We start from the raw sequence: 25,895 nt of genomic DNA, 5'->3' as shown, positions 1-25,895 counted from the left end.
AATAATACAAGATCCACAGTACAGTAGGCAGCAAAATTTATAGGATCTCAAAGATTAGCTAGTTTCAGTATGCGACAAATATTGCTCTAGCATCCCGTTTACTAAACTAAAATTAAAAATAGCCATTTAAATACCATTTTTATAACTTTCTACGAATCATAGAGTATGTTAGAATCAAATTCGTGAACCTGTTTCTCGAGGCAATAGATTAGGAGCGTCTATATAACAGCTCAAAAATGCATACGTTTGCACCTATTGACAAAAAAATCACCTCACAAACATGATTGTTTACAATTTTCTACCCGCTACAGTGGTGGCGCCTTTGGGCGCGTGACACAATGCGCGTGGCAGAATGTGCACATGAATCACTCGGGAGTAATCTGATCCATTTTCATCGAAGCTTCATACTCAGTCAAAAACTATCGACCCCTTCTCAACAGAACGTATCCAATTACATGATCATCCTTTTGTCCGCAAATCAAATTGATTTAATTTCGTCTTTAAATTTATTTGATAAATCACTGCAATGCGTTTTTAATAAAACAATTATATGTCTATTCATGATAGGAGACATAATTCGAATTCATATAATGTGTATATCGAGCAATACCTATCGCGTGATACACAGTATTTTCACATCTCATTTGTTGCGGCGTCTATCACGTGAGTATAACTCATATACGTATTCAAACTATACTTCTTCTTTGATGAACAACAATCTGTAAAAGTGCGGCTCGTAGAGTGTTTAACAAATAGATAGAGATCTCGAAAATATTAAAATAAGCAAAATATTTCATTAAATAGCTGTTAAATACTATTTCAATAATGTATGCCCAAATAGATATGATTCAATCACGGTAGATGATCTAAGTTTTAGGAAGTGATTAAGGAAGTGTGTGGAGAACACACACCTCAAGACTATAAATAATTTAGCTCTTTGCCCTGTGCACGTATATTCAACCAACACCAAGAGAACAGACTATGCAAGCGATGTTGTATAACTCAAACATAGGTGCATTCGTATCGAGTACCGAGCAAGTCACTGCACATCAAAGAAAAACTGAATTGTGGATTTCCCTAGCCAATCCTAACTCTTCAAAGAATTTTTTCTCATTGCAAGGCACGAAATATAGAAAATGTCAAGCTTTTTATCGTTCAACTACTGTGCAAAGACCCTTCGTTTGATCATTCCGGACCAACGTTCTTCGCGAACTACGCTGTCGAATGGTTTGTTCTACCACTGCCGTGCAGCAACTCTGGCGACCGTTCGAACGACTACTTTTACATGATGTAAGTAGAAACGAAAGATCTACACTGTCGCAGAATCCGTCAAAAGGGGGTACATCTTAACATGTTCGTTGTTCATCATCTTCGTTGTGCCCCACTGATCATCGCTTCTTTCTATCGCGTTCAATGCTAACGCATCGTATTATAAAGTGTGCTAGTATCTGTGCCATGTTTTTATTTTGTTTACATAGTTTGATCCCAGCTTGCATCGTGCTTTACCACATGCAGCAAAATCATGCGTACATTCCCTTTCTATCTCGCTTGAAACATCATCGTGCACTAGAACAGTGAACTATTCATGTTTACACTTAAAAAAAAAGTTCATGTGCTTGTGCAATATCGACTCAAAATAGTATCAACTTGGTCGCTGCACTAAAGCTAACACACTTAAAACATTAATTATGATTCCCATTCATACATTCCTTCCCATGATTTGGATCGGATTAAAGTAGTAGTTCAGACAAACACAACGAAAAACAAAAACATTTAAAAGGATGTGCTGCAGCTGATTGCGCGGCTGATTTATGCGGAAATATTTACCAAGATTCTACTACAGTATAGTATCACGATATAAGTGTTTCACGAGCTCATCATCATCGCACTACGATAATATTAAATAGTTTGCTAATGATTTCGAATCTGCCCCCTTTTGCCTATCGCTGGTGAAGCATTGCCATATTTCATTCATCTCTTATTCAATAGAATAATGCCTCGCGAACGACTAGCCACAAAATACTTTTTCACTCACACTTGCCGGTTCCTCTTTTATACGTAACCTTGCCACGATAAGTGGGAGCACCGGCTTTCGAACCGGCGATTCGAATCATATACTATCGCACGAACGCTCATCAGTGTATTCGTTATACATTGTCGACTGTTATACGATGCACGGAATACCCGATCTTGTCCGCCGCTACCCATGATAACTGGCACACAATACTACCAGTTGTGGCTAGGCGCAAGTGTCACAGTCACGTGGGCAAATCAGCTGATAGGGAATCCACTGCAACTCGCTAGTCCGTTTAGGACCGTAAAAACAAGCTGACTGAAGTCTTCCAATTTCATACGACGCATCGGGCTTCATTGTTTATTCTTAGGATCAACAAGTTTCTATTGGTAATGGTTCGATTTAGTTATGTGCCAGTTTAGCACCTTTTTATAACAAGCTTTGTAATGATGATAAATGTATTTTTGCAACGTTACAGAACCATTCGTTGGGATTCCCTGGTGCCATTTATCTACGCACACGCATGAAAGACCCCGCCCAAGCAACAATTTTAAAACACGCGCATGTTTTTCAAAGTGCTGATGAAGCATACCCTGGAAGAGGGTCTAACTATTTAATACTATTTATTACAGCGAATACCAACCAACTTCGATACTTTTTTACTTCGTTCATTTCGCTGTAGTTAAAAGAAAATCTTTGTAGGATTTGCCATCAACGGATTATGGGTTTGGTTGTCATAGTTTAATTTTAAATATTGTTTTAATGGATTGGAAAGACGAAATCTATGCGGATGAACATGATTTAATATCTACATCGATTTCAGAGATTTAATTAATAAGAATTAATTTAATTAATAAGAAAATGAATTACACTACACTCACCTGGTGGTGTGTCCGTTAATATGGATATATTACTTGTATCCACGTGAGGAGCAAAAGCTTCGTAGATGTCAGATTCTTCTTCGATTCCGCTTAGCTGTTCGGTGCCGATCGCATTCACTGGCATGGTGATAATTTGTGACCAGCAGTACCAACCACTGACTAGCTCGGTACCGACTCGGTATCTCTTTCTCTGCCAGTAACTTGGGATGCTTTACCGGGTAAAAAATAGTAGACGATCTTGATAGCTTTCTGCAACAGTTGGCAAGCGTAGAATGGGGTGTCTACAAAACCCTACACTTAAAACCGAATCACAGTAATGGAGCACTCCAAACAGCCGTAGTACACGCTTCATGCAAGTATAAACTGAACCGAAAAAACGACAGAAAACTTCGCTAACAAGATCGTTGTTGTGTTGTCGAGACACAGGTGAACACAGGCGCGACTTACAAAATGCACTACACTTCATCAACGCACTTCAGTGCACTGCTATTCTTAGTGCCTCTTAGCTTGTAACCTCTTCCCCGTGGTATGTAACCGTTTTTGAAGGGACTGCAACATACGGTCACCTGCTGTCTATGTTTTCTTCCCACTCGGTCTTCACCTGGAAATCTGCCTAACTCCCTATCTTCTTATCTTGCCGAAACGTATCGACTCGACGATGTTGGCATCCAATGATAGTAGCACCTTCTACGTACATGTAGTTTATCTCTGATAAGAGCATAACACAAAGTCATTAGCTCAACGTTAGGATCATCTTAGTACAAACTTCATAAAAAGGAAAATGGCAAAAGGAAAAGAGGGTGTCCTGAAGCTGATTGTTATTAATATTCGTTCTTTTAATGATGATGGCTGCACTGGCAACTGAGCTGACCGAATTGAATTGTAGGTGTATACTACAACGATAATCAATTGAATGTTGAGTTATGTGATGTGTTGAAGGATAGCGGTAATCGATTAATAAAAGCTTTTGAAGTGACTAGAATGAATTGTAACACGAATTAGTCGACAATTGAAGAGGTTGCCTTCGTTTAATGCAATTGTAACGATTCTTCCCAAATAGTTTTTTGAGTAAAAAGCCTCTTCGTGTTTTAGTAGCATGCACTAACTATGTCGTTTCCACCTGGAGTTTTCACTCTTTCGTGTCTTCAAGGGGATACTAATACCCCAGGCCGTGTGTAGAATGCATACATCTCGTGGTGCTGCACGTGGATCGTTTATGTAAGATCCTCGAGGAGCATGATGGATCCTGTAACGAAAAAAAAAATACATGAAAAGGCATTCCAACGATTTGCAATTAGTAGATTTTTTTTAACATATATAAGGACGGACGAGCCGTATTTTTACGCAATTAGTAGATGATTGTGAAAAATTGTTTTCATGAGTCTTTACGTTAATGAAGCCCATCGTCTATGCCTGCCAGTATTATGCGATTCCTAAATAAATGATTATCTATACAACTAACACAATAAGAAGCGTTTTGAGTTGCGAAAAAGAATAAACCCTTTCGTCTTATTTTTTACTTCTTAGCATAACCTGCAAAGACTAAACGAAATTTAGAAACACTATCAATCAATGGAATGCACTCAAGTATAGCCTCACTAGGATATTTTACCTTGTTGGAATCAATCAACACAGCTTCATTCCAAAGTAATCACTTCGCCGTTTATGGCCATGCTCGTTATAATTCTTGACATATCAGTCACTTTCGCACCCGTTCGTACCAAACCATAAATCCAATGAAGCCAAAAGACTTGATCAATTCTACTTCAAGACTGTTACACGGTGAACACAACTTTCCTGATTTAGTCATAGAAACAGAATGGCTCATCAATATCGATCAACCATCCATAATGCTAAACGTAACAATTATCCAAAGTTGGATAATAATTTTTGAATGACTCTGTAGATACGATCAATATCGACAAACTTGCCCTTTTCGGCTTCTCGTTTTACTTGTACCATGCGAAGAGACAATCGTTATCGCTCGGAAAGATTAACTACTATCATTTACAGGAAGCTCAGTTTTTATCCTTACGTATGTATGGTCAGCTAGCAATACATTTTCTTACTGAAGTTGAATCACGTGATTGGCTTGGTATGTTTTTGCTTATGTAGGAGCGACGAGGAGGAGCAACATCTCGTTTACCATTTCACATATTTCCATACAATTGATGGATTATTCTATCATCAAACCTTAAGGATAATATTAATGTTCGTCTGAAGATGTGGTAGCAAAAGGTCAATGGCCAAAGGCTTACGGAGCTATGAAGGATGTCGAGGTAGAGTATTTCTACCATAACCGTGGGGGGTTATGGAGCGTGAAGAAAATCGATATAGCTACTTTTGCACTGCCGAGAGTTACGTCTAACGGGCTAGTAGACATAGCTGCTAAGCGACGACAATGGTGACGCCATCGTGGACTACTATTGCGAGACGATTTTAATGCTGGACCAAACCGGATCATGCAGCGTGAAAGGCGGTATTACTGTATCGATTATTGTGCGTGTGTCACGCCATCGCTGTCCATTCCGATAAGTAATGTTTCTATCTTCTTTCCCGAAAAAGAGCTTATTTTTTCTTTAGTAGCGATGATGATTGATGAAAAACTATTACTAATTATGATTGCGCTTGCCAATATTTACGTTCATTGATACGGGCATGATTTACGATAGTTTACTGTGGATTATATCAGTAAAAAAATAAATTCAGAACGATTAGAACGGAAAAATTGTCCTCATATTTACCTTGATGCAATCTATGTTGTTATCGACTCCACAATTCTAGCACGATGGAAGAAAATCTGGACTTATCGTGAAGCTATCCGCGACGACGGCAGATTATCAGTGAATTGCACAAACGATTTGCTGGACACAAATTATCGCAATAAATCAGCCAGTCGCGACGTCTGAGGCGAATCTAAAATTCTTCGGACAAGCACGGGGGTAACCAAATGACCAAAGGACTTTTGTCGAACACTTTTATCACTGAGCCTGCAGAAAGAAATAAACTATTAATCGATCAGCAAACACAAAAGGCGAATCCGCTATCACAGCACTTGTCGATTTGGGGCACTTGAAGCACTCGTTGTGGCCTGTTGCGCGAAGCTTCACGAGAAATGTCCTTGGGCAAGCCTAGGATTTATCTTGGTCATTGATAAGTTGCTGACGAAAACCTCTATTTCTCACTGGGAAAAGGCGAACGAACTGGCCACTGTTGAGTGTAGCTCGCTCGGTCGCCAAACATAAACATAAACGAAACAACGACGGTAGAAAAAAGGTGCACCGCCGCTCACTTTTCTTTCACTCGCTTTCAATCACTGTAACCAAATGACCAAAGGACTTTTGTCGAACACTTTTATTACTGGGCCTGCAGAAAGAAATTGTATTTTTGCCTTTTCCCAATCACAACACGAATCACCGAGTTTTATAAAACTTTGCTGACTGCGGCGGTCCCAAGAAGTTTGTCTCTTTCTTTTCCCTACACCTTTCGTGTTGCGTACACCTTTTTGGCTTGTAAAGCACAGGATGCAACGAAACCGTTCAGACTGCGTCGTGCCAAAAATACAGGGTGACAAAAACACGTTTCAAAATGGCAGTTTCGTATGAAGATAATAGGTTCGTCAATTTTATTAGCAATTTAAATGAGAGCTAGCTTATTTTTAATCATGTATATTGTCTTTTCACGAAAACAGCATAGTAACACTTACAACTAGCCAAGTCTGTGGTTCTGCGGTCTCCTAGTCAATCAGGGATTGATTCACTGGTGTACTAAATTGTACTTTGGAAGATAAGCTCGAACTGAGGTCCTCAATCGTAATCGTCGTTTTACGTTCCCTTGCGGTTCGAAGGATCATTTTTTTGCGATTAAATTACACATTTCGTTGTTTTTCCTATTCAGCGCATGTGTTAATCCATTTAAATTGTATGTCCTCGATGTTTTTCGCTCCACCGACTGTTTCGATCCTGCCAGCAATATTTCTCGAACGAATTTAAGTTTCATTTGGCTACTTGGCTGTAGCAGCTGCATGCAGAGAGCGGGATCACCAGAAAAGTCAAGTGCAGAAGTCAGATGCAAGCGCGGCTCTTGAGTGGAACTAAATCTAGCAGCCAGCTTTGCAAACAATGTGTCCAACGATAGTTGTCCCGCCATGGTTATGCCAATGCTACAAAGAAATCACAAAATCATTACATCCAATCCATCTGTTACAGGCCTGATTACTTATACATACTTTTGCTCCACTTTGGACTGAGCATTTCGACCCCATAGACTCATGGTGACCTGTCCATTCAGATCAATCGATACAGCCCCAGTCGCTCCTAGGTTCAACGTTGCCCCGTTGTGCGAATGAAATTGCTCTTCGTTATCTTGCAATAACGTTATTGCCTGATATGCTGCCGTTGGTTCGGAGGCAGTACCACTCCAAACGTGTCCCATGAGCTCCCCTTTTCCGTTGAAGAATTCCAGAGGTCGCATGTTCGTTCCTTGGATTGCTAGCTCCATACCAGCTGTTGTCTCCTCTTCAGCTTCGTTTGACTCTTCCTCGTTACTGCTGACAAAAGCAGACAGTCCCCTAGCATAGAGGCCGAGTGTGAATAAGCTGGTGCTTTCGTCGCCCACTTCTAATGTTAAATCAACGATCCCACGCTTCAGCACCCCACCACTCATTTCCTGCAGACTAGTAAGTGAAGCATTGAATGATGGAAGACTAGAAAACGGTCGACGTAATGCCGTTGACAATCCCTTAGGCACCAGCACATCATAGTTGTTCAGCGCAGGATCGCTTTCAATTGCTCTTCTTAAATCGACAGCAAATGCAAGACATTTGGTGGCGGACATTCTTAATTTCTGTACAAGATATTGCTTCACCTCGAACGCTTTGTCGTTCGATTTGAGGAATTGTAACAGATGAGCCAACTCGCTGGAATCCGGTTTCAGGTCCAAAAGTATATCCAAAGCTAACGTTCTGGCGCTCGAATCGTATGATTTCGACACTTGGAAAAATATTTCTTCAAATTTTGATCTGAAATCATCATTCCATAGATAAACGGAAAATGCTTTGAGTGCTTTCATTGCGGCGACACTGACCAGGCGCGATCCATTCAGAGCTAGCTTCATCAACAGATCGGTAGTCTTGGGACACTTCAGATTATCTAGCCCACGAATGTACTGAAGCATACAAGTCTCTTTACTGCAAGCTTCTAACTTGGAAGTGAGGAACGAACGCACCTTAACCACAACATCCGTATCATACGTGTTTCCTTCCAGTTTTGCATATCTTTGAGTAGTTGAAGCAAGGCTCTGGATAAGAGTATCGGTAAACTTTGGGTTAGAGTGTTCTTTTCTAGCCATTTCTAGCAAATCTTCAATAATTTCTTTTTGCGGGCGGCTACCTACTGCTAGCGCTTGAAGATAACGCTCGGCAAGCAGCAACTCCCCGTCGGAACCATATTTCAATTCCAACTTGGCAACTTTGTGAGCCGAGATAGTTTGTACCGCTCCTAGGAAATCCATAAGTTGGCCCTTGAGTTCCTCCGACGATTTGGCTTTTAGAATGCGGCTTAGATCATCCATGGACGCTTTCCGTCCGGCTTGCACTAGTTCCAGTAAAGCCGAAGATGACTGAGCACTGCCAATCTTATCGTTTAATAAATACTTTTTGTTCCGTTTGAACAATTCTATTACCCCAAAGCAACCTGCACCCTCACACTTCGAGGAGGTTTCGGGGTTGATCAGAAGAGTGTCGCTGACCAGGTTCAGTTCCTTCACAATGTTCTCTATGTTGCCACTTTTGTGAATATCGATTTTCTGCACAGTTCCTTCTACTTCCAGTCGCATTACCGATTCGTAGTAGGCGCCGAGTTGCTCATGAACGTTCAGAAGGTATTTTACATAGTCTTGGCTGACCATCTTTTGTAACGCTCCCTCCGGTGAAACGGTAAAATCTGCACTGCGTGATACTTTCAGACTGCTTCGCAGTGGATATTCGCTTCGCTCAAGGCGCTTAGCATTGAAGTAGCAATCGCTCTTCGACTTATGGTAGCGAGTTGTTGAGTGCGAAATGTATTTTGTTTTGCATTTCCCCGACGGATCCTCCTCCTCATACAAACCATCCAACAGTTGATACTGGAAAAGAGCGGCGATTCCCTTTTGAAAGTTGCGCACCGAAATTGATTCAACACTTGGGGAGAAATATATGCTACGTAGGCGACCCAAGTTCCACCACGCGTAGAACGGAGTTTTTGCGGTTTCGTCGACACTGCCCACAATGTCGCCAACACTTTTAAGTGATGGATTCGAAATCTGCAACAGAAGCAACAGAAATTAACTTACATTAACAACATTAAACTTACGGACTTAACATCTGACTGATTACCGTTATTTTCAGAAGCTTTGTTTCGTCATCACCCCAAACGGTCCCCACAGCAATCGTAGCACGTATGGAGTATCCGGTCTGAACGGTTGCATTTTTTGTATTTCCTACGTGCACAACGTTAATAAAATCGAACTTCTCCTCGGTTCCCACATGAAAGGCATCACCAAACGCTGGAAACAGTAGGTTCAGTTTTTAAAACAATTTATACAATCTACACTTTACCCAAAAGTTGTCTTCCGTACCTGGGGCCGTGTAACACGATCCTGAAATAATGCCATTAATAAGATAAAAAAGAAAACACGTTATTAGCGTTGTTCATCAAGCGGAAAGATCGACATGCGGCCCGAAACCCATGTTTGTACTGATCTCCCGATCTCGAGTGGTTTCCTCAAAATTCTAAAACCATCATCGGACGGCCGGGCCGATAATTACACTTTGATAAAACTAGACGAGGTAAATTGATTCGTGTTTCGAAAAGAGGAGAGAAGTTCCGGCAAATGTATTCCAGCTGAAACATCCTTGCTCCACGTATTCACGGCCAAGGTCAAGGGGAAAGGTTATCATCCGAGTAGTGAGCTGCCGTTCGCCGTCGTTGCCTTGGCAACCGGGTTGCTATAGATGCACTTACCTATCGATGATAACAGCGAAACGAGCAGCAAAGAGAACTTTATCTCCGTCATCATCATGGTTCATTAACCCTTCCGGTCTGCTTAACCAGAACGAACGCGACCAAGTAGTACGATGGAATATCAGTATGAACACATGCGAATATGCTCTTAAATACAACAAAATTATTAGATTTTTGAACAATTATTGGAATGAACAGATTTAAGGTGCGTTTTCTCCCGTTTTCCCGGTCTACTTTGTCCACCAGAACGACGGCGAGAGTTACAGACGATTTTGTTCTTATCGCGCACGAAACAGTTTAAGAATGATAACAGCTTTCCACTTTTTACTGAACTCCCTACTTCTTACTTACAAAACTGAACTGATTTTTCTCTAAAAACTTCAGAACCGAGAGGGAAAAGCGGCTGTCAAATTAATGACAACAAATATGCCTTTCTGTTTACACTGGCAGGTTCCGCGCTTCGCGATGATTTTTCAACTGTCAGTTCTACCATGTTGTATCATGTTTTCCCTGTTTTTCCGGTTTTTTCACTACTTGGTACTAGCCACGTTGGGGTTCGCTGCGGCCTGGTGCAGTAAAAGCCGGAGGGCCATCAACTAACTGTTCTCGGGTGGTATTCTGAAAAAAAGCCCGACGCTGAAAGACCCGTGCAAGAAATCAAAGTTCTTGATTTCGGCCCGGACGAGGGACGATATCGTCGTGAGCTGGAAAACAAAAAGCTGATAATAGCGGTAAAATCCGTTAACGTAAGTTTGGAAATCTTAGCCGCTTGCAGGGTCTTCTGCTTTCTAATCACTGTCTTCACTACATCTCCGATAGGTCAGCATAAAGAAGAGCTACATGCTGTACAACCTGTACAACCAACCGGCGAAGGACCTCTGGCGGGTCAACAACTGTCCGTATGTTCCGTCGCTGATGTCCACCTGTTCATCTCAGATCTGGGCATCAGTAAGATAAAAATTTAAATCGATCAGTACAGTAGTTTTTACAGTACGATGGGCACCGACCTAGAAATCGTTGGTTTGGGGGCAACGCTCTTCTAAGTAACACGCGGATTTAAAAAAAAATTGTAACTTTTTAGTTTTTTTTCGATTGATTGATTGAAATTTTACACAATGTTCTAGAAAGAATTCAGCATTCAGGAAAAATGGTCAAAATATTTGTTACAAAAAAATTAAATACCGAACCCACAAGCCCACCCCCTACCTCCTCTTAACATGAAAATCAAATGCATAGCTCGATCGATGCTGAGCGGTAGTATTTCGCTTTATTGAGATATTTGTCTCAAGTTGCCGAAGCAGAGAGCTATCCATGGCGATCATCGTTTGGTATTATAGTACGGTTGTTTCCATTTCCGGGGGCACTTGGAAACTGCTAATTGGTGACCTGTAAATTGGGCTTAGTTCCCGGTATTCCGTTTCCTGGGCTCTCTCTTTTTCGAACTTAGCAAATATGGCTTTATCTTCGTACCACGTCTTCAGTCGGTACGTTAGCACAAGAGCCATGCCGACGATAAAAACGGCCAGTACAATAATAGACACATAAAAACCGGCTGATCTTACTCCTTCGCATTCTTGTATTTTGATCAGCGTTTGATACTTTCCGATACTCTCGTACGAGTAATTATAGTCGCAAACACGGTCTTCAATCTTGTATCTAAATACGCATTGATGTGACTCTGAAAGTAGAAACAAAAAGGCGATAAAAAGAATTTGCAGCTAATTTGCCAAACACCAAGCATGGAGCAGCTTACCATCTACATTACTCGAAAATTCCACCTGATAAAAATAGTCGTTTTGTCGACACCGCGCTTCTTTGTCCTGGCAAGATTTGCCATGCTTCTCTTGTACCTCGCATCTAACGCATTCCTCGAAACTCAAACACATAGGCGATTGCTCTCCGTATTTCGTTTCACAATAGTTTCCGTGAAATGATTCGTTGCAGTGGCACATGCCGCAATCGCATGTTCCGTGGCCCGAGCAAATTTCGTCGCCCAAAGGTGCTTTACACGTGCTTGTGTCCATCGAGCAGTCGCAATTGTCCCCACTCCATGAATTATAGCAGCTACATTTGCCACAAACGCAAATACCTCGTTCAGGTCCTCCGCAGGTCACTCCATTCATCCTGCAAAAAAACCTCAGTTTGGTTACAAACAAACATCCCTTTGTCTAACCCATTCACATGCATCACTTACGCTGTGCAACTAGTACATTCACAATACTCTCCCTCAAAGGGAGCCTCACAGAAACACTGTCCGCACAAACATTCACCGCGGTCTGAACAAGCTATTTCATCTCCCAGATCATCGATACTGCTGGGCGCTACGCATTGCTTAAGCAGCTCTTTACGATTTAAGGAGTTCTGCAGATTGCACTCACAGGTCTTGCCAATCCTAGAAAACTCAGAGACATTATGCAATACAAATGATAAAATCAAGAATTCATACCATCCAGTATAGCAGTGGCATAAACCACAAACGAAATCGCCTTGATAATTACACAACTCACTCGCCACCATCGTTTGGTTGGGGCAGTTTGATCTTAAATGAATTTGTAACTCGATTGCTTCATTGCTAATCAACTTCTCTTCGATGTGAACCGTTAGTTCCTTGAACGTGCGATTAATAGAAATGTTAATCCCACGTCAGAGTTCGTTTAAAAAAATACTCACCGAAATTGATGGATCCTTGGGGTAATCCAGCAGCCAGACTTCAACATCTATTTTATATTCCTTCCCAGTTTCTATGTCACTACAACGGTGAATTGGTTGAGGTGTTTCATACATTCCTCCGCAATCGGTAAAGTATTTCAATTGAATGTAATCAGGGGCATCATCCGTAAACATTATCCGGTTAACAAATTCACGATACCCATCCTTCACTAGCTGAATAATATTGGAAGAATCGTCCTGTAATTGACCGACACTTGTGTACTCTGGAATGAGTTCACTTAAACGTTTATAGTAGGTTTGCTTCTCGTCCGTTACTGCGAAAATTACGGCCGTTTTGGTTTTCTCCAGAACACGCCATATCTGCTCCAACGACGGGTAATCATACTGCAACTCCTGGGCAAAGCTTCCATCCTCGGATAAATGGCAGTGCTTATCGTTGTCTCGTACAATTCCTGCTAGTAGCCCATCTCCTGCCATGTGTAGCAAACCGTCGGTCGCGATGACGACTATCTTCCGTGTATTTGAACCCCAGCCAATTTGCTTTTCGCAAACTAGTACCTGCATTAGTGCATCAAGTCCAGCCTCCAAGTTATCGATGTTCCCGGTGACATTGCTCTGCTTCACCTGCTCGATAAAGCTATCAATATCGCTCGAGATTCTTAGACGGTGGCGAAATCCATAAGTAGGTTCGCATTGTTCGTTTTCAGAATAACACGGATTCGCTAATCGGTGCGGTTCAGATTGTATGAATGGCATAGCGGGCTTGTCAGCAAAGCTTCCAAAACCCAGCCTATAATTGGCAGTGAGGTTTGCCAGAGCTAAGGCTAATTGGCTGCCCATTTTTTCCAGATTTGCTTTGTCGTCTCGCATAGACCAGGTTAAATCCATAAGATAGTACATGTCCAGAGGATAATTTTTCGCCGGCTTATACGTAACGGGGACCGTTCTGGCTGCCACTGAAATATGTCAAACACTTTATTATAGTTTGCTGCATCACTGGGTAAAATAATTTTTCTACGTACACTTTCCTAGAACAAATCGAACTTTTTGTGGACTTATTTGAATGGCTTGCATTTTTTCATCGAAATCTCGGTGTGGTTCGTTAAGCAGCGTTTCGATGAAGTGGTAATTATCGTTGGTCAGAATTTTTTCGGCACTACAGTTCGAAGCCAACAGCTTTTCTTCGTGCATACAACGGTATTTGCGCATTTCATATAACTGGACAAAAGAAATGCATTCGGACAAGAGAAATGCATTATTGTTGAGCACTAACAACTGAATTATCACCCGGTCTATCCCGGTCCATCTTTTCTAGCGATAATCTCAAGCTACAGAATCAGAACATAGACACAGTTACTAGAAAATCTCGATGTTATAATAGAATTGTTCTAGTATTATGGTTTATACATGTTTGGATAATCCAAAGTAATGTATTGATCTTCTGGATGGTTAAAACCCTCAATAAGGTACTGCGATAAACGTGAAAGATTATACAAAAGAATTCAATACTGTTGTGCAATATGAATTCTTAAAGCACACTTTTGATCACTTTTTATCACATACATTAGTCACAAACGACCGCCTGTCCATTACAAAGTTTCTTTGCAGTGTACCGTGGATGCAGTGAACTAATTTAGCTTGATATCATGGTGGTAGAAAGATGGTAGTTATACTAGTTGAAAATGCCTTAGCTTCCTTTATCCAGCAGCAGACCGAAACGATCTTATTTTACTTGTTTTATCAACTCACTGGAGCATGTATATAAACATATAGTCGATTTTACTAAAAAACTTACTTCATCGGTACACCAAGCACAATTTTCATCGGCATCAAGACAATCGTAGTAGTTGGGTTGAAAAAAACATTTTGATGTGTCGACGATTGTGGCAACTGCGAATAATAATACCTGCATTATTTTGTATTGATCATTCTCTATAAGTACATACTTTGGGTACGTCCCGTGCGTAGCACTGAACTTATCATCAACGTAGAAACTAAAACCAATAAACTTAAGGTAACCATGATTGTTTCTTATAATAAAAAAAGTTCATCTATTCCAAACAAGGAAAATTAGCTTCTTTTCATGATTAGACTAAACGATGTTAAAAACCATTCAAAATGTTATGTTTGCTACTTTTCTCACCAAATGCCGATTTCTTACTGAATGCTGGCGCAGTGGTGCGTCAGGAATGATACCCCGTTATCAAAAATCAAATGTTGATAAGATAACACGTCTCCACACCTTTACATACACAACGAACTCTAACATGTTAACCAATGGGCGCGTTGAACCGTGCTGAGTTTGTATTAATTATAACGAGATAAATAACACTCCTTACGATGCATTTTCTAGATACGTAACATTAATTGACATCGGTGTGGCCTGCATAGTTGCTTTGATGTCGAATGTAATGCAAAATGTTAAATTTGCCAACACTAACAGCGTACAGCTATCCACGTTGGAATTATTATATGTGCATGTAACGAATACTTTGACCATTGGATGTAAAATAAGTTCGGATTCTTCGATTTTGCTATTGGAAAGTACAGTATAAATTTACTTTCTTTCAAATATAAGGAACATACTTTCCCAAACACCAAACAAATTTCGATAATATTCACCAGCTCGTCAGCTAACTAAAAACAGAAATTTAGAACCCGTTATTTATTTGTTTGGTGTAACACCAACGAAATTCAAGTTCATTTTTTATGTACCATTTATTGCATCCCTTCACAGGTCTGGTCCCTTGAGAACACTGGCAAATAGATTTGGGTTTGTAGCGCCACTTCCAGCGTAAGCTATCTATTCAATCACAATTGATGACACTGAAGTATTAACGATGGTTTAAATCAACACCAACAATTAATGTTCACCTCCACACAAGACATTGTACCGCTAATGCTCCTTATTTAATTGTTAAAATTGTGTTTTGCAAGTAGCCGTCACATAAGGAAGAGTATTGAAAGGTTCTCTACATGTGCAACAATGTCAGAAAACACTACAATACACGCTCTCCGGTGCACAATGAACGATGAACCACCAAAGGAGAAGCTTTCGTCGTATTATTATTATCAGTAGAGGGGGGACCATCCGTGTCGGTAAGGTTATCACAATCCGTGCTGCTCACAGGATTCATGGAATGTTGCGGAGCAGCATCCGGAACCAATCGTCGTAAAAATCCTGAATTACAGCCCCAAGGAAATACCCTACAATAATCAGAAGAAAAATGACATTATTGTTAACATTACAAGAGATCTTAATAGATTGTCAAAATTATTGGAACTTACCATTTTATTGCTAACATTAGTCGTAAGTACCCGGGGATAATTACATATTTGTCATTTCTCTGTACGCCTTCGATTATTTTGTCGGCCACATCATTTGAATCTAATGTTGGGACCCACCTGAAATAATTTGGAAACAATAGAGTTAAGATAACGTAAAATGACCTAAAAGGAATGAATCAGCAAGTTATCTTTGATTTTTCTCGATTACCTTGAATTCACATCATCAAACATCCCTGTTGACTGAATGAAATATGGGCAAATTACGGTCGTAAACACGCCCTGCGCTCCAATGTGTTCAAGTTCCAATCGCAAAGCTTCATCGAACCCGACCTATAGGATAAAAAAAATATATTGAGCGGTATATTTATAATGAAATACAATTTTGTCGGATTATAGATGATCCAAAGTCCTTTTGTACCTACCGCAGCAAACTTACTGGAACAATAATCCACCAACTTCGAAATACCGACATGACCAGCCAGAGAAGCGATTGTCACTATGTGTCCGTGGTCGTGTTTCAGCATTGCTGGCAGGAAAGCCTTGGTCGTCTGATGTTCAAAACCGATAAAAGATAGTGTTATGTTTTTTTTTTATAATTCACATTTATAATAAATTGCCAAGTTCATAGTGGTTTAATTAAATTCATGAATTCGGCTACATTATTTTAGGTGAGTGGTAAGAATTTGTTGTATGAATGCGAGAAAATCTATGTTGAAATCCTCGTGTGAAGATTGCAGTACATACCCAGAAGTGAGCGATAATATTCACGTTGAAGGAACGTTCTATAAGATGATCTGGAGTATCTAGTAGAGCTCGTCCTGATACTACTCCAGCATTGTTGAAAAGTAATGTAACCTTAAATAGAAGTAAAAAAATAATGATCTTAGATTTTCAAATCCTCATCTCAAATTAATAGGAAATTGATCATTGATCGATTTTTTGCGGTTTTTTTTTCTTTTTGACGATCTAAATTTCATGAAATAGTGTTTTGATAGGATCCACCAATTAAATAAATATATGAAAAAAAAATGAGGGTAATACTTACATCACCAACATCTTCCATTAAAATTTTGGCATATTTATAGACCTCTTCCTTATTTGATATGTCCACCTTGTATCCTCGGCAGAGTCCTCCAAGTGACTGAATAAGCTTCACAGATTCGTCGAGTCCTATTGAATAACGAAACATAACATAAAAATATGTAATCAATAATCATGCATCTTACTTATCATCTTAATATAGATTAAGGAATTTCAAACGATCCTACAAGCTTATCTCGCTTTTAATAGATCCGCAGGCTTCACCCACTGTTTCGGCATAATTCTTATCTTATCTTGAAAATGCTACGTGTTTTAATGATTGTTTGGATTGTGGAATGTTTAGATATATAATGTTAAAGTATCTACGAGAGTATCTGACAACTATTGCAGAATTACTGAACGCATGGCGGGTTTGTACCAATGCATCTACATAATTTCCAATGATCTTGGCCCACTAATAATTTATATTTCACGTTGAATAGCATTCATAGTGACATGCTGGAGACGCCTGAGCCCACCTGTGTTTTGCATCCTTTCATAATCGAATTATCGGTATCTGTTGTCCCCACACTATACGTTATTTATGCAATGTTTCGATTGCGACTCGATTGAAACCCGTCCAACCGGATATTGGAATCAGCATTCAAAAATGAATGAAAGTTAAACAAAACATACACATGTCCTAACAACGGAGATGGCACCAAAAATACCGTTAGTCAAGGGCATTGAGTTCACTTTGACAATTGACAATCTATCTTGGTAGGTATAAATAAAATTATACGGCCTTATTATACTATCTGCTAATTTGAAATAGAACAGATTGTGCATCAAGCATCAATCATTCAAGTGTTGCAAAATTCTCTTAACAATCGTATAAAATTAGAGAATTTGTGGATGACATACAATTTTAAGGTTTCATAGCAAATTTTATTGCAATATACTACCATAAAATGAAAGTAAATTGAAACAAACGCACATTGTTATTATCGGGTGAAATATGGTTTGTATAACATATTTAACATTACATTAACATTAACATACATGACATTTAACAAATCGTAATCTTCCGTCTCTTATGGAAGGATAACATGATTCAAACAATTTGATATATTTGAGGAGCATTATAACTTCAAACAACAGGATAACATTTTGATCCATTCTAATCGAAAACGCTGCTCACTCTTATTTAGGATTTTAAAGATTTTCCAGTTTGGATTTTAGAATATTCAAATAAAACAATTTCAGGAACACACCATTCTATTCGTACAGGTTTCTACACTACTCTTCATGAATTCTAGTACTATCACAACAAGTAACATCAATACTTTAAGTCTTGGTTTAACCTCTGAAGGAATGAGTCTACCATTAATTTGTTGACCACAAGTGTGTACAATGATATGTTTTTTATTTGATTGTTGGCCAATGATGTAAGTTAAGTAAATAAGATTGGGCGCAGCAAAAAATAAAGGGAATTTAAATTGTATCCGTGATCTTTCGTTGAAAGAAACGACAAACATACAGCCCAATATAACGGAATGGTCATGCTAAACCGCGCCACACGCGCATAAAAAAATAACTTAAATCTTGTTGGTTTACACACATGGCGTGGTTGGTAACGATTATGTAAGTTCCTTATTTAAATTCTTACCAATGTTGCAAGTTGCTATTGACTGCTGGCAATATTTTTACAGAAGTAAGGAGCTATCAAAAACAATATTTCAGCAAACTTATATCCAATAACCTTGAGTATAATATATGTATACTATATATATATATATATATATATATATATATATATATATATATATATATATATATATATATATATATATATATATATATATATATATATATATATATATATATATAGTTTATAGTATATTACGTACCTTCTTGATTGATGTCCCACAGTACCACCTTCGCACCGAGCTTTATCAATCGTAGAGCCAGCAATCGTCCAAGTCCTCCTCCACCCCCCGTCACAAGTGCTATTTCACCATTCAGATTCTTTTTCGGCACCCCAAAAATTTTGTAGTAAATAGCCTGAAAATGAGAGATGATCAGAAGAGTCAAACTTGATAGTCAAAAATAATAAAAAATAATGGTTTAAATAAACAAATTCGACCTCGGCTTTTACGGCCAATGCCAACCCGTGGGGAAAGTAAACATTTTTGTCAATGCTTAATAACGTCCCTGAAGGTTAATGCTCGTGAGGCACATGTTCGCGACTTTATTTATTTTCTTTCTGTAGCCACTACCATCTGCAAGTGGTAGCGATCTGGCAAATACATTAGATTATATTGCTTAAAACAAGCAATACATACATTGAAATGCGAGTCGCAATTCAAATTCATGACTAAGCTATTTTAGCGTAACGACAAAAACTACATTCAGTGGTAACAGCTGTTCATAATTATGGGGATCAGGCTGAGGGATCATCATTACGATATTGTATTTCACTCAAGGTCAAAGAAACCAAAAAAAAGTGTAGTTTCTACAGCTGCAATTCATCATGTACTGCTCATTCCTCACATCAGACGCAAGTAGGATTTAGCTGAATCTCGCAATAAGACCACGCTTCAATTTGGCTGAGTGTCTTGATTATACCACGAGCTTAATCCAATCCCGTGAAACCTAAACACAACACAAAACCTTAATTACATACCCTTTTTAACAGCGTAAATGAACAACAAGTCTAGTCCGGTAGGTGCATTACGCAATGGGAATTAATGTGTAGTATTTAAGCATTTCGCTAGTTAAGAATTGTTTCAAGTTGCAATATATCTCGATTTATTACGTTTCTTTTGAACTTATTCTAAATTTAGCATTCCTTGTAAAGTTTACGGTATAGTGATGGTCTTATTTAATTATTATTGGTTTTTCATTTGGTTTATTATGGTTTCATATGTATGCTCTAAAACAATCAAATAATTTTAAACAGAGTTCAACTGTTTAATAAATCGATATATTTTCTATATGAGTAAATCAGAGGCATACTGCTTACAGTTTGCCTGGGCAGTTAGTTGGATACTAGAGGATACTTTAAGGAATGAGCAAAAATCTGACCGATGATTCGATCGATACATTGTAGAACCAACAAAAATCAAATGATGCTATCACATCGGTAATGATTAGCACACAAACCTCATCGCCATGCTCGCATGTTTGTGGTTGCACAACTCTTTTCGATTGCACTCCTTGTTGGATGCTATGTAACAGGCTCAGTTCTAAAGGAATGTTGCAATATCTAATTGCCCACGAGATAGACTAAGGCGTAACGAGTAGAGCCTTATGCAACGCTAGAAAACACAGTTAACGCTACCACGCCTAGGGTATTTTCGTGGGTAAATACCGCTAAATATCCGTAAATTTACGCTGATTGTCTGTCGATAAAATTGTTTCAATTTATATTACAAAAACTTCAATGCTCAACGGAATATTATTGAAAGTAAATTGGCAGGCAAAAGCAGAATAGTTTTTTCAATATTATTGGCAACAGATAAATATTTCTGGTTACTGTTTGTAACACTAACAGCCATACAGGATGTGATTCAAATTGGTTGAAAAACAAATCACTTTAGAAGATTGTTTTCCACCTTGTTAAGCCTCATCAATCATTTTAAGAGGCTTTGCGAGATTTTTGTGCAGAACCCAGTATCCAAACTAGTTAAATAAGCATGTTTATTTAGCATCGTAAATATTTGACGGAAAACAATGACTCACAAGCGTATAATGTAACGGTAAACATTCTTTTTTATGTTCGGAAGACAATAATGACAGTGAATTGATGGCCGAAAAATGATTGAAAATTTTAAAAATGAATGAAAAAAGAATGCATAATCACAACAGTGGCTAAATGGTAACCAATAGACTAACCTGTAAAATATATCCCAAGGATGTAAGTAGAAACACTATGACATCCAGAATCGTGTTCCATAACGATGGCTTACTCCTGGACGGATTGGGATCGGTTCGATCAAACGAGAACGGCTTCCCTTTCGTTGACAACATTTTAAGAGTTTTCTTGGGCGTATTTTTAACTGTAGAATTGCACTTTGAGTGAACTTTCTTGAACCGGTTTTCAAAGTCACACTAGTCGTAGTAGTCTCTAAACGATGTACACAGCTCCTGGTGCATGCATTTCCTTTTTTTCGTCACTAATACAACAATCAATAGTAGAGGAAAACTAGTTTCCTACAGAAGACTACACTGCACTCACTTTTTTTATTTTCTTATCTCCAGCTATACATTTCTTGTAGTGCAAGCTAGTGCATCTAAAATCAAACGCATACGATCGCAAAACTACTGAATAGATTGCTAATATTGAATCGTATGTAAAATGGGAGCGAAAATTTCAAGTAACGATACGGTGTAACATTTTTCCACAGTGCTCTTATGCTTGCAAATGCACCGTCGGACTACACAAAGCACACAAACTACACTTAGACTCTATGCACATAGAAACACTGACAACCAATACCACACTGCAACTCAACAACCAATCTCAGTCAAAGGTAAGTCTCCAGCGGTTTATTTTTTACCCTTGGTTGTCCTAATGCCTGCCTCTGACGAGCTCTGTAAATTGTATCTAGACGGTACTTGTCCCCTGCACTTGCGAGACTGCTTTACCAATTCTCTTTCCTTTTCATTCAACCTGCATTATGTATGTTGGTAAATTCTCACTCGTTCATCGCATACGTTATGTCGTGTACCTTTCCAGATTCCATTCGGGGTAAGCTCTTCTGCTATTACCGCACCACGCATCAGCCACTTTTGGTTACTAGCGTGTAGCGTGTGCTGGCAATCGAAAAGCACTGGAATCGCGGCGCAGTTCGCACAGGCACTGTATAGTTTCACAATCAGTCGTTTGTGAACTCGATTTGTGAAGTTCCGATTCTTTTTTTTATATTTCACTCTTGCCTCAACACAGCAATGATCGAGTCGTCAACCAAGTGAAAGACTTCTTCTATAAGCGACGAACCCGCCTAAGAAGATCCGCGAGAACGAACAAAAAAAAACTAACTTTGTTCGAAACCTTTTTTAGCGCGGTGTTCAACCGACGATCCACGAGGCTACACCACCTCTTTGCAACACAGCTGGTAAGAAACTAAAGCACTGACTGGTAATTGTGGTTTGTAATGACTTAGCCCCTGCAACGGAGGCCACATCGTACTTCATGCCAAGCCTTTCGCTCGGCTAGCACTGCGTATGAGTATAATCCGCGCCAGCACCAACTATTGCTCTCGACACCGTTGCCAAGCTGAGGATCGTTTCAACCTCCACAGCTAGGTGCGTCTTGGCCGTCTCCCTCCTTGTCTTTCTTTCATCCTTGGCATGTTCAACGATTCCTCTTCACTGTTTCTCTCTATGTCTCTTCCAAGGGGCTGGTCGCGCTGCCATGAGTTTTCCTCGCATTTATTCTTATGCTATTCGCGATATCTCTTCGGGCATTCTTCAAAAAACTATCAAGGTCGACATGTATGGCTGGCACTCTTGCAAGGTACAATACAACCTTCAGCATTTCTTTATTCTCTCTTGTGCACCAACTTGCTCTGTAGACAATCGACTCATAATCCGTGAAATAAATTTGAAATTTTACAGACGGTTTATTAGGCGTTCTGCAAGTGCGCATTCGCGGATTCAAATATTATGATTGAGAACTGTAGCATACAACACAAAAGGTTTATTTCCAGTCCTCGGTAATTCAAGGAAAACTGAAACATACATTGTTCGGCACTTAATTATATTTTTTTACGATTACTCCTGATTGAAATTTGGTAAATGAATAGGTAGTTGCTTCAGTGGCAATCGTGGTGGTATCGCATTACTTTATCGTTAATACCTTCCACTGCTGACCACTGCCGATGTGCAATTATTTATCCGATTTTTCGCTACAAAATACTTATCAAATCGATGTTTACATCACTGCTGTGTTATGAGCTCATAATTCACGTAAATCACCCACTCTTTAGCCTTCGTTCACTGAACCATCTAGCTAGGAGATAGATGGAGAACACGGCCAGAAGTTGTATCAAAAATCACTTTCTCATGCTGGGAAACAAAGCCAGGTTTCACTTTTACTTTAGAACACTAGTACACCACTTATTATCTTGTTCGTTTGCGAGCCGAAGCCTCGACACACAAGCGGTTCGTCTGACAGGTGAATCCGCAGTGCGCATGGCCAAAACTGACCCTGCCCCGGTGTGGCCCGGCTTTGCGATTATAGTGTGCACTTTTCCTGCTTCATCTCCATCCAACAGCAATAGCAGATGCAATAAAGCTCGAAAGGAAGATACGAATGTACGGCCGTTACTATCAACTGGCTTTTACACACTTCACTTTCAATTGTTTACACCGCGCCAACTGGTCGACCTTAACTCGCACAACCGGTGTGTTTGTCCACGGAATTCTGATGACATTGATTTGCAGTGTTCCAGACGACATTGAAAGTACTCACCGGTTGACTGCTTCAATTTCGGTGTACTTGGAAGGCGTAAGAGCCTATTGGCCGATACTGTAAATGCAAGTAAAAACTGGCATCCTTTCAGCTGCTCAACCCCAACTGCAGAGCTTGACCTTGTAACGAATTGTTAAGCATTTTTACAGGCAGTAACCCATTGAGTGACGTTGCTACTTTAGCATTTCTACAACTGACTGCTTTAAAATCCCTGTAGCATCTCTGTGACTGTTGCAAGTTTGTAGTAATATATGTTAACAATTATAGTTCAACACCAAAACAAGGCTTATTCGGTGAGCAACCATCCATCAGCTGTCGCATCATCATCATATTGTATAGCCATGCAAACAGGCACCTGCACGAAAAGCACCATTAGAGAAAGGAGGTCAATTTCATTATGACCGGCGTGGCCAACCGCCGCTGGTGGTAGCAGCAGGTATGCCACCACAAAGGGGAGGCCCAGCGTTATGCCGTTGGCAGCCATAGGCTCTTCAAGCGTTTCGTATTGGCGCACATGTAAACGAGCCACGTGCGAGAGGGGCGCCACAACATCGGCAACGTGAAGATACATCTAAATCGTTCACCTAATCATTACGAATCATAATTGCAATTGCCAAACGCGGTAACCTTCTAGCTTACCAAACACGTTGGGTGTGTGAATGCGAACGACCACCGTACAATAACAAGGAACATTCAAAACATAGGCAAAGTAACACAATCCTCTTTCTTAATATGTTGTATGACAAACGAATGTTAACGAACCACTGGCGAGTCAAAAATACATTCCTGCGATAGCGTTTCAATATGTAGTTTAGTAATAATAGAACCGTATTAAGGCGTTGAAGAAATGTTTTTAAGGTTCGATTGAACGTGTGTCGTAACGCAAGTAGAGTTGTACAGAGCCTCTTCACAAGTCCCCGCAAGGTCAATGATGTAGCCTTCATGAGCACACATTAAGGCACCAGGTCTTAGCCTATTGTTGGCGGTCATAATTTAATTTGCACCTTTAATCAAATACCAGCAGAAGTAAAAGATATTCAAAGACGTAACTGTAAATTTCGTTGAATTTTATATGCTGTGATTGTTATCCATTGACAACTTAGGTTTTTCATGAATGAATGGTGACTGGACTGGCGGATAGTTTATATAGCTTTACACATATTGAGTATTAAGCTATGAAATATATGTTTATTATTTTCTAAAATAAATACTTAGGACAGATCGGTAAATAAGCAATTCAGTATCTTTTGCGCTCAGGACCTAGCAAAACTTGAATAAATTAAATCAATTTCTGCGGGAAATTGGATCCAAAAAATTGTGGTAGAGTGTATAAGTGTAACATGTTGCGATCATTCTATCTTCCTAACTTCGTTTTGCGCATCAGTGAGTTGTGGAAATTCCTCGAAGACGTTGAATTTGTTCTTGGATTTGAATGTCAGTATTGTCACCGTTCTTCCTGAAGGAAGGGTGACGATCAATGATTGATAACCATGTCCATTGATCATATCACTTTTGGTGTAATAGACATCCCTATAAGGAAAAAAAAGAAGTAAATGTTATACTATTTTCGACTCCAATGACACGAATACTCTTACCCTGTTTGGAAGGAAATGTTATCTGTTGCGTACTGCGCGATGTTTTCAATAGCCCGATTGGCACTGTCAAGGTAAGAGCCAAAGGTATCAGAAAACCATTGCTCGACACGAGGCCACACCATGCGACCGATTGGAGTAAGAATCATCTGTAGAGCCGGTACCATTGTATTGTAGCTTAGAATTCGTATTGTGCGACCATCAGCAGTTGCTTGCGAATCACCAAGATCGATCTCGCCCGCTGCATTGTCGGCAACATCTCTGGAGACCTCTGTTCCAGATAAAAAATTCCATAGTGGTAGTCCATTGCATAGTGGTACCAACACCAGAAGCAACAAGCTTGCAGCAACGAAAACCGAACGATGATGCTGCAAATTAGATATCACAAATAATTTCACTGTTTGCTATATGCCACATTACCCAGCTGAAGATACCATATTGTTCACAAGAGAGATTTCCCAGAGATCGTTGTGCTCACTTTCACTGCCAATGTATGACTGACAAATATTCTATTTTCGTTTCAACGCTAATGGTCGTCGGCGCCTTGAATGTAATTTTACCTGTTCTTAACGATTGTAAATGACTCTCACAAATTCCTAAGGTTGTTTTCTAGTTCCTACGGCAGCTACAGTAGCAGCCACGTCAAGAATGTGAATTTTATGGATAAAATAGTTGTCCCATTACAAATAACTAACACTTTTCACTCCTTCATGGAAAATTATACCTGATTTTAATATGAATGGGGTTAATGGATAGAACCGGTTAGCTATCGCGAATAAACTGAATATTGCGGTACATTATTGTTCTATCATAAATGACATGATCCGAATACCAATAGATTTTGAACCAACAAATAGGTTAATAATTTTGTAGGTTATCAGTACTGTGACTGACATTCATGCCAAGTTTTACGTCAAAATAAAGATTAGTTTTGTGAGATATAACTTTTTT

At 39.5% G+C, this 25,895-nt stretch overlaps 5 protein-coding genes across 18 annotated transcripts in view; all 5 read right to left on the bottom strand.

Moving 5' to 3' along the window:
• Positions 1-6,327, bottom strand: part of LOC126573764 (GTPase-activating protein skywalker) — a 14,340-nt gene extending 8,013 nt beyond the window's left edge. Inside the window, exons 1-4 of one of the 7 annotated variants that reach the window (XM_050233762.1) lie at positions 6,188-6,327; positions 5,640-5,885; positions 4,002-4,141; positions 2,896-3,603 (exon numbers count right to left, since the gene is read on the bottom strand). In XM_050233762.1, coding sequence (XP_050089719.1) covers positions 2,896-3,019 — 124 coding nt within the window. In that variant the 5' untranslated portion in view covers positions 3,020-3,603; positions 4,002-4,141; positions 5,640-5,885; positions 6,188-6,327. Of the gene's footprint in view, positions 1-1,174; positions 1,188-2,895; positions 4,142-5,153; positions 5,206-5,639; positions 5,886-5,950 lie in introns of those variants that run through there. The other 6 variants (XM_050233758.1, XM_050233759.1, XM_050233761.1 and 3 more) reach the window with 6 other exon arrangements.
• A 220-nt stretch (positions 6,328-6,547) lies between these two features.
• Positions 6,548-10,233, bottom strand: LOC126570445 (microsomal triacylglycerol transfer protein). Its single transcript, XM_050228197.1, has 5 exons — positions 9,897-10,233; positions 9,511-9,531; positions 9,269-9,438; positions 7,124-9,195; positions 6,548-7,057 (listed from the first exon to the last, which is right to left on the bottom strand). Exons 1-5 carry the CDS (start codon positions 9,952-9,954, stop codon positions 6,745-6,747), a joined length of 2,634 nt encoding a protein of 877 aa, XP_050084154.1. The 5' UTR covers positions 9,955-10,233; the 3' UTR covers positions 6,548-6,744.
• A 908-nt stretch (positions 10,234-11,141) lies between these two features.
• Positions 11,142-14,708, bottom strand: LOC126569411 (integrin beta-nu). Its single transcript, XM_050226473.1, has 8 exons — positions 14,513-14,708; positions 14,362-14,456; positions 13,589-13,784; positions 12,567-13,522; positions 12,343-12,503; positions 12,091-12,288; positions 11,650-12,020; positions 11,142-11,574 (listed from the first exon to the last, which is right to left on the bottom strand). The coding sequence occupies exons 1-8, from the start codon at positions 14,586-14,588 to the stop codon at positions 11,228-11,230; spliced, it is 2,400 nt and encodes a 799-aa protein (XP_050082430.1). The 5' UTR covers positions 14,589-14,708; the 3' UTR covers positions 11,142-11,227.
• A 487-nt stretch (positions 14,709-15,195) lies between these two features.
• Positions 15,196-23,048, bottom strand: LOC126569412 (short-chain dehydrogenase/reductase family 16C member 6). Of its 8 annotated transcripts, none has more exons than XM_050226479.1 (9): positions 22,817-23,048; positions 20,772-21,169; positions 18,785-18,938; positions 16,900-17,024; positions 16,599-16,709; positions 16,277-16,402; positions 16,063-16,184; positions 15,855-15,971; positions 15,196-15,773 (listed from the first exon to the last, which is right to left on the bottom strand). In XM_050226479.1, the coding sequence occupies exons 2-9, from the start codon at positions 20,904-20,906 to the stop codon at positions 15,566-15,568; spliced, it is 1,098 nt and encodes a 365-aa protein (XP_050082436.1). In that variant the 5' UTR covers positions 20,907-21,169; positions 22,817-23,048; the 3' UTR covers positions 15,196-15,565. The 8 variants fall into 8 exon arrangements, with proteins under 8 accessions (XP_050082436.1, XP_050082439.1, XP_050082438.1 ...); XM_050226482.1 differs by having other exon boundaries at positions 22,861-23,048; XM_050226481.1 differs by having other exon boundaries at positions 22,738-22,825.
• Positions 23,049-24,611: 1,563 nt separating this feature from the next.
• Positions 24,612-25,422, bottom strand: LOC126570055 (uncharacterized). Its single transcript, XM_050227509.1, has 3 exons — positions 25,379-25,422; positions 24,948-25,312; positions 24,612-24,882 (listed from the first exon to the last, which is right to left on the bottom strand). The coding sequence occupies exons 1-3, from the start codon at positions 25,379-25,381 to the stop codon at positions 24,702-24,704; spliced, it is 549 nt and encodes a 182-aa protein (XP_050083466.1). The 5' UTR covers positions 25,382-25,422; the 3' UTR covers positions 24,612-24,701.
• Positions 25,423-25,895: the final 473 nt, after the last annotated feature.

Source organism: Anopheles aquasalis, chromosome 2, assembly GCF_943734665.1.
Source record: "Anopheles aquasalis chromosome 2, idAnoAquaMG_Q_19, whole genome shotgun sequence".
Classification (NCBI taxonomy): domain Eukaryota; kingdom Metazoa; phylum Arthropoda; class Insecta; order Diptera; family Culicidae; genus Anopheles; species Anopheles aquasalis.
This window is presented reverse-complemented; position numbering and strand designations above follow the sequence as displayed.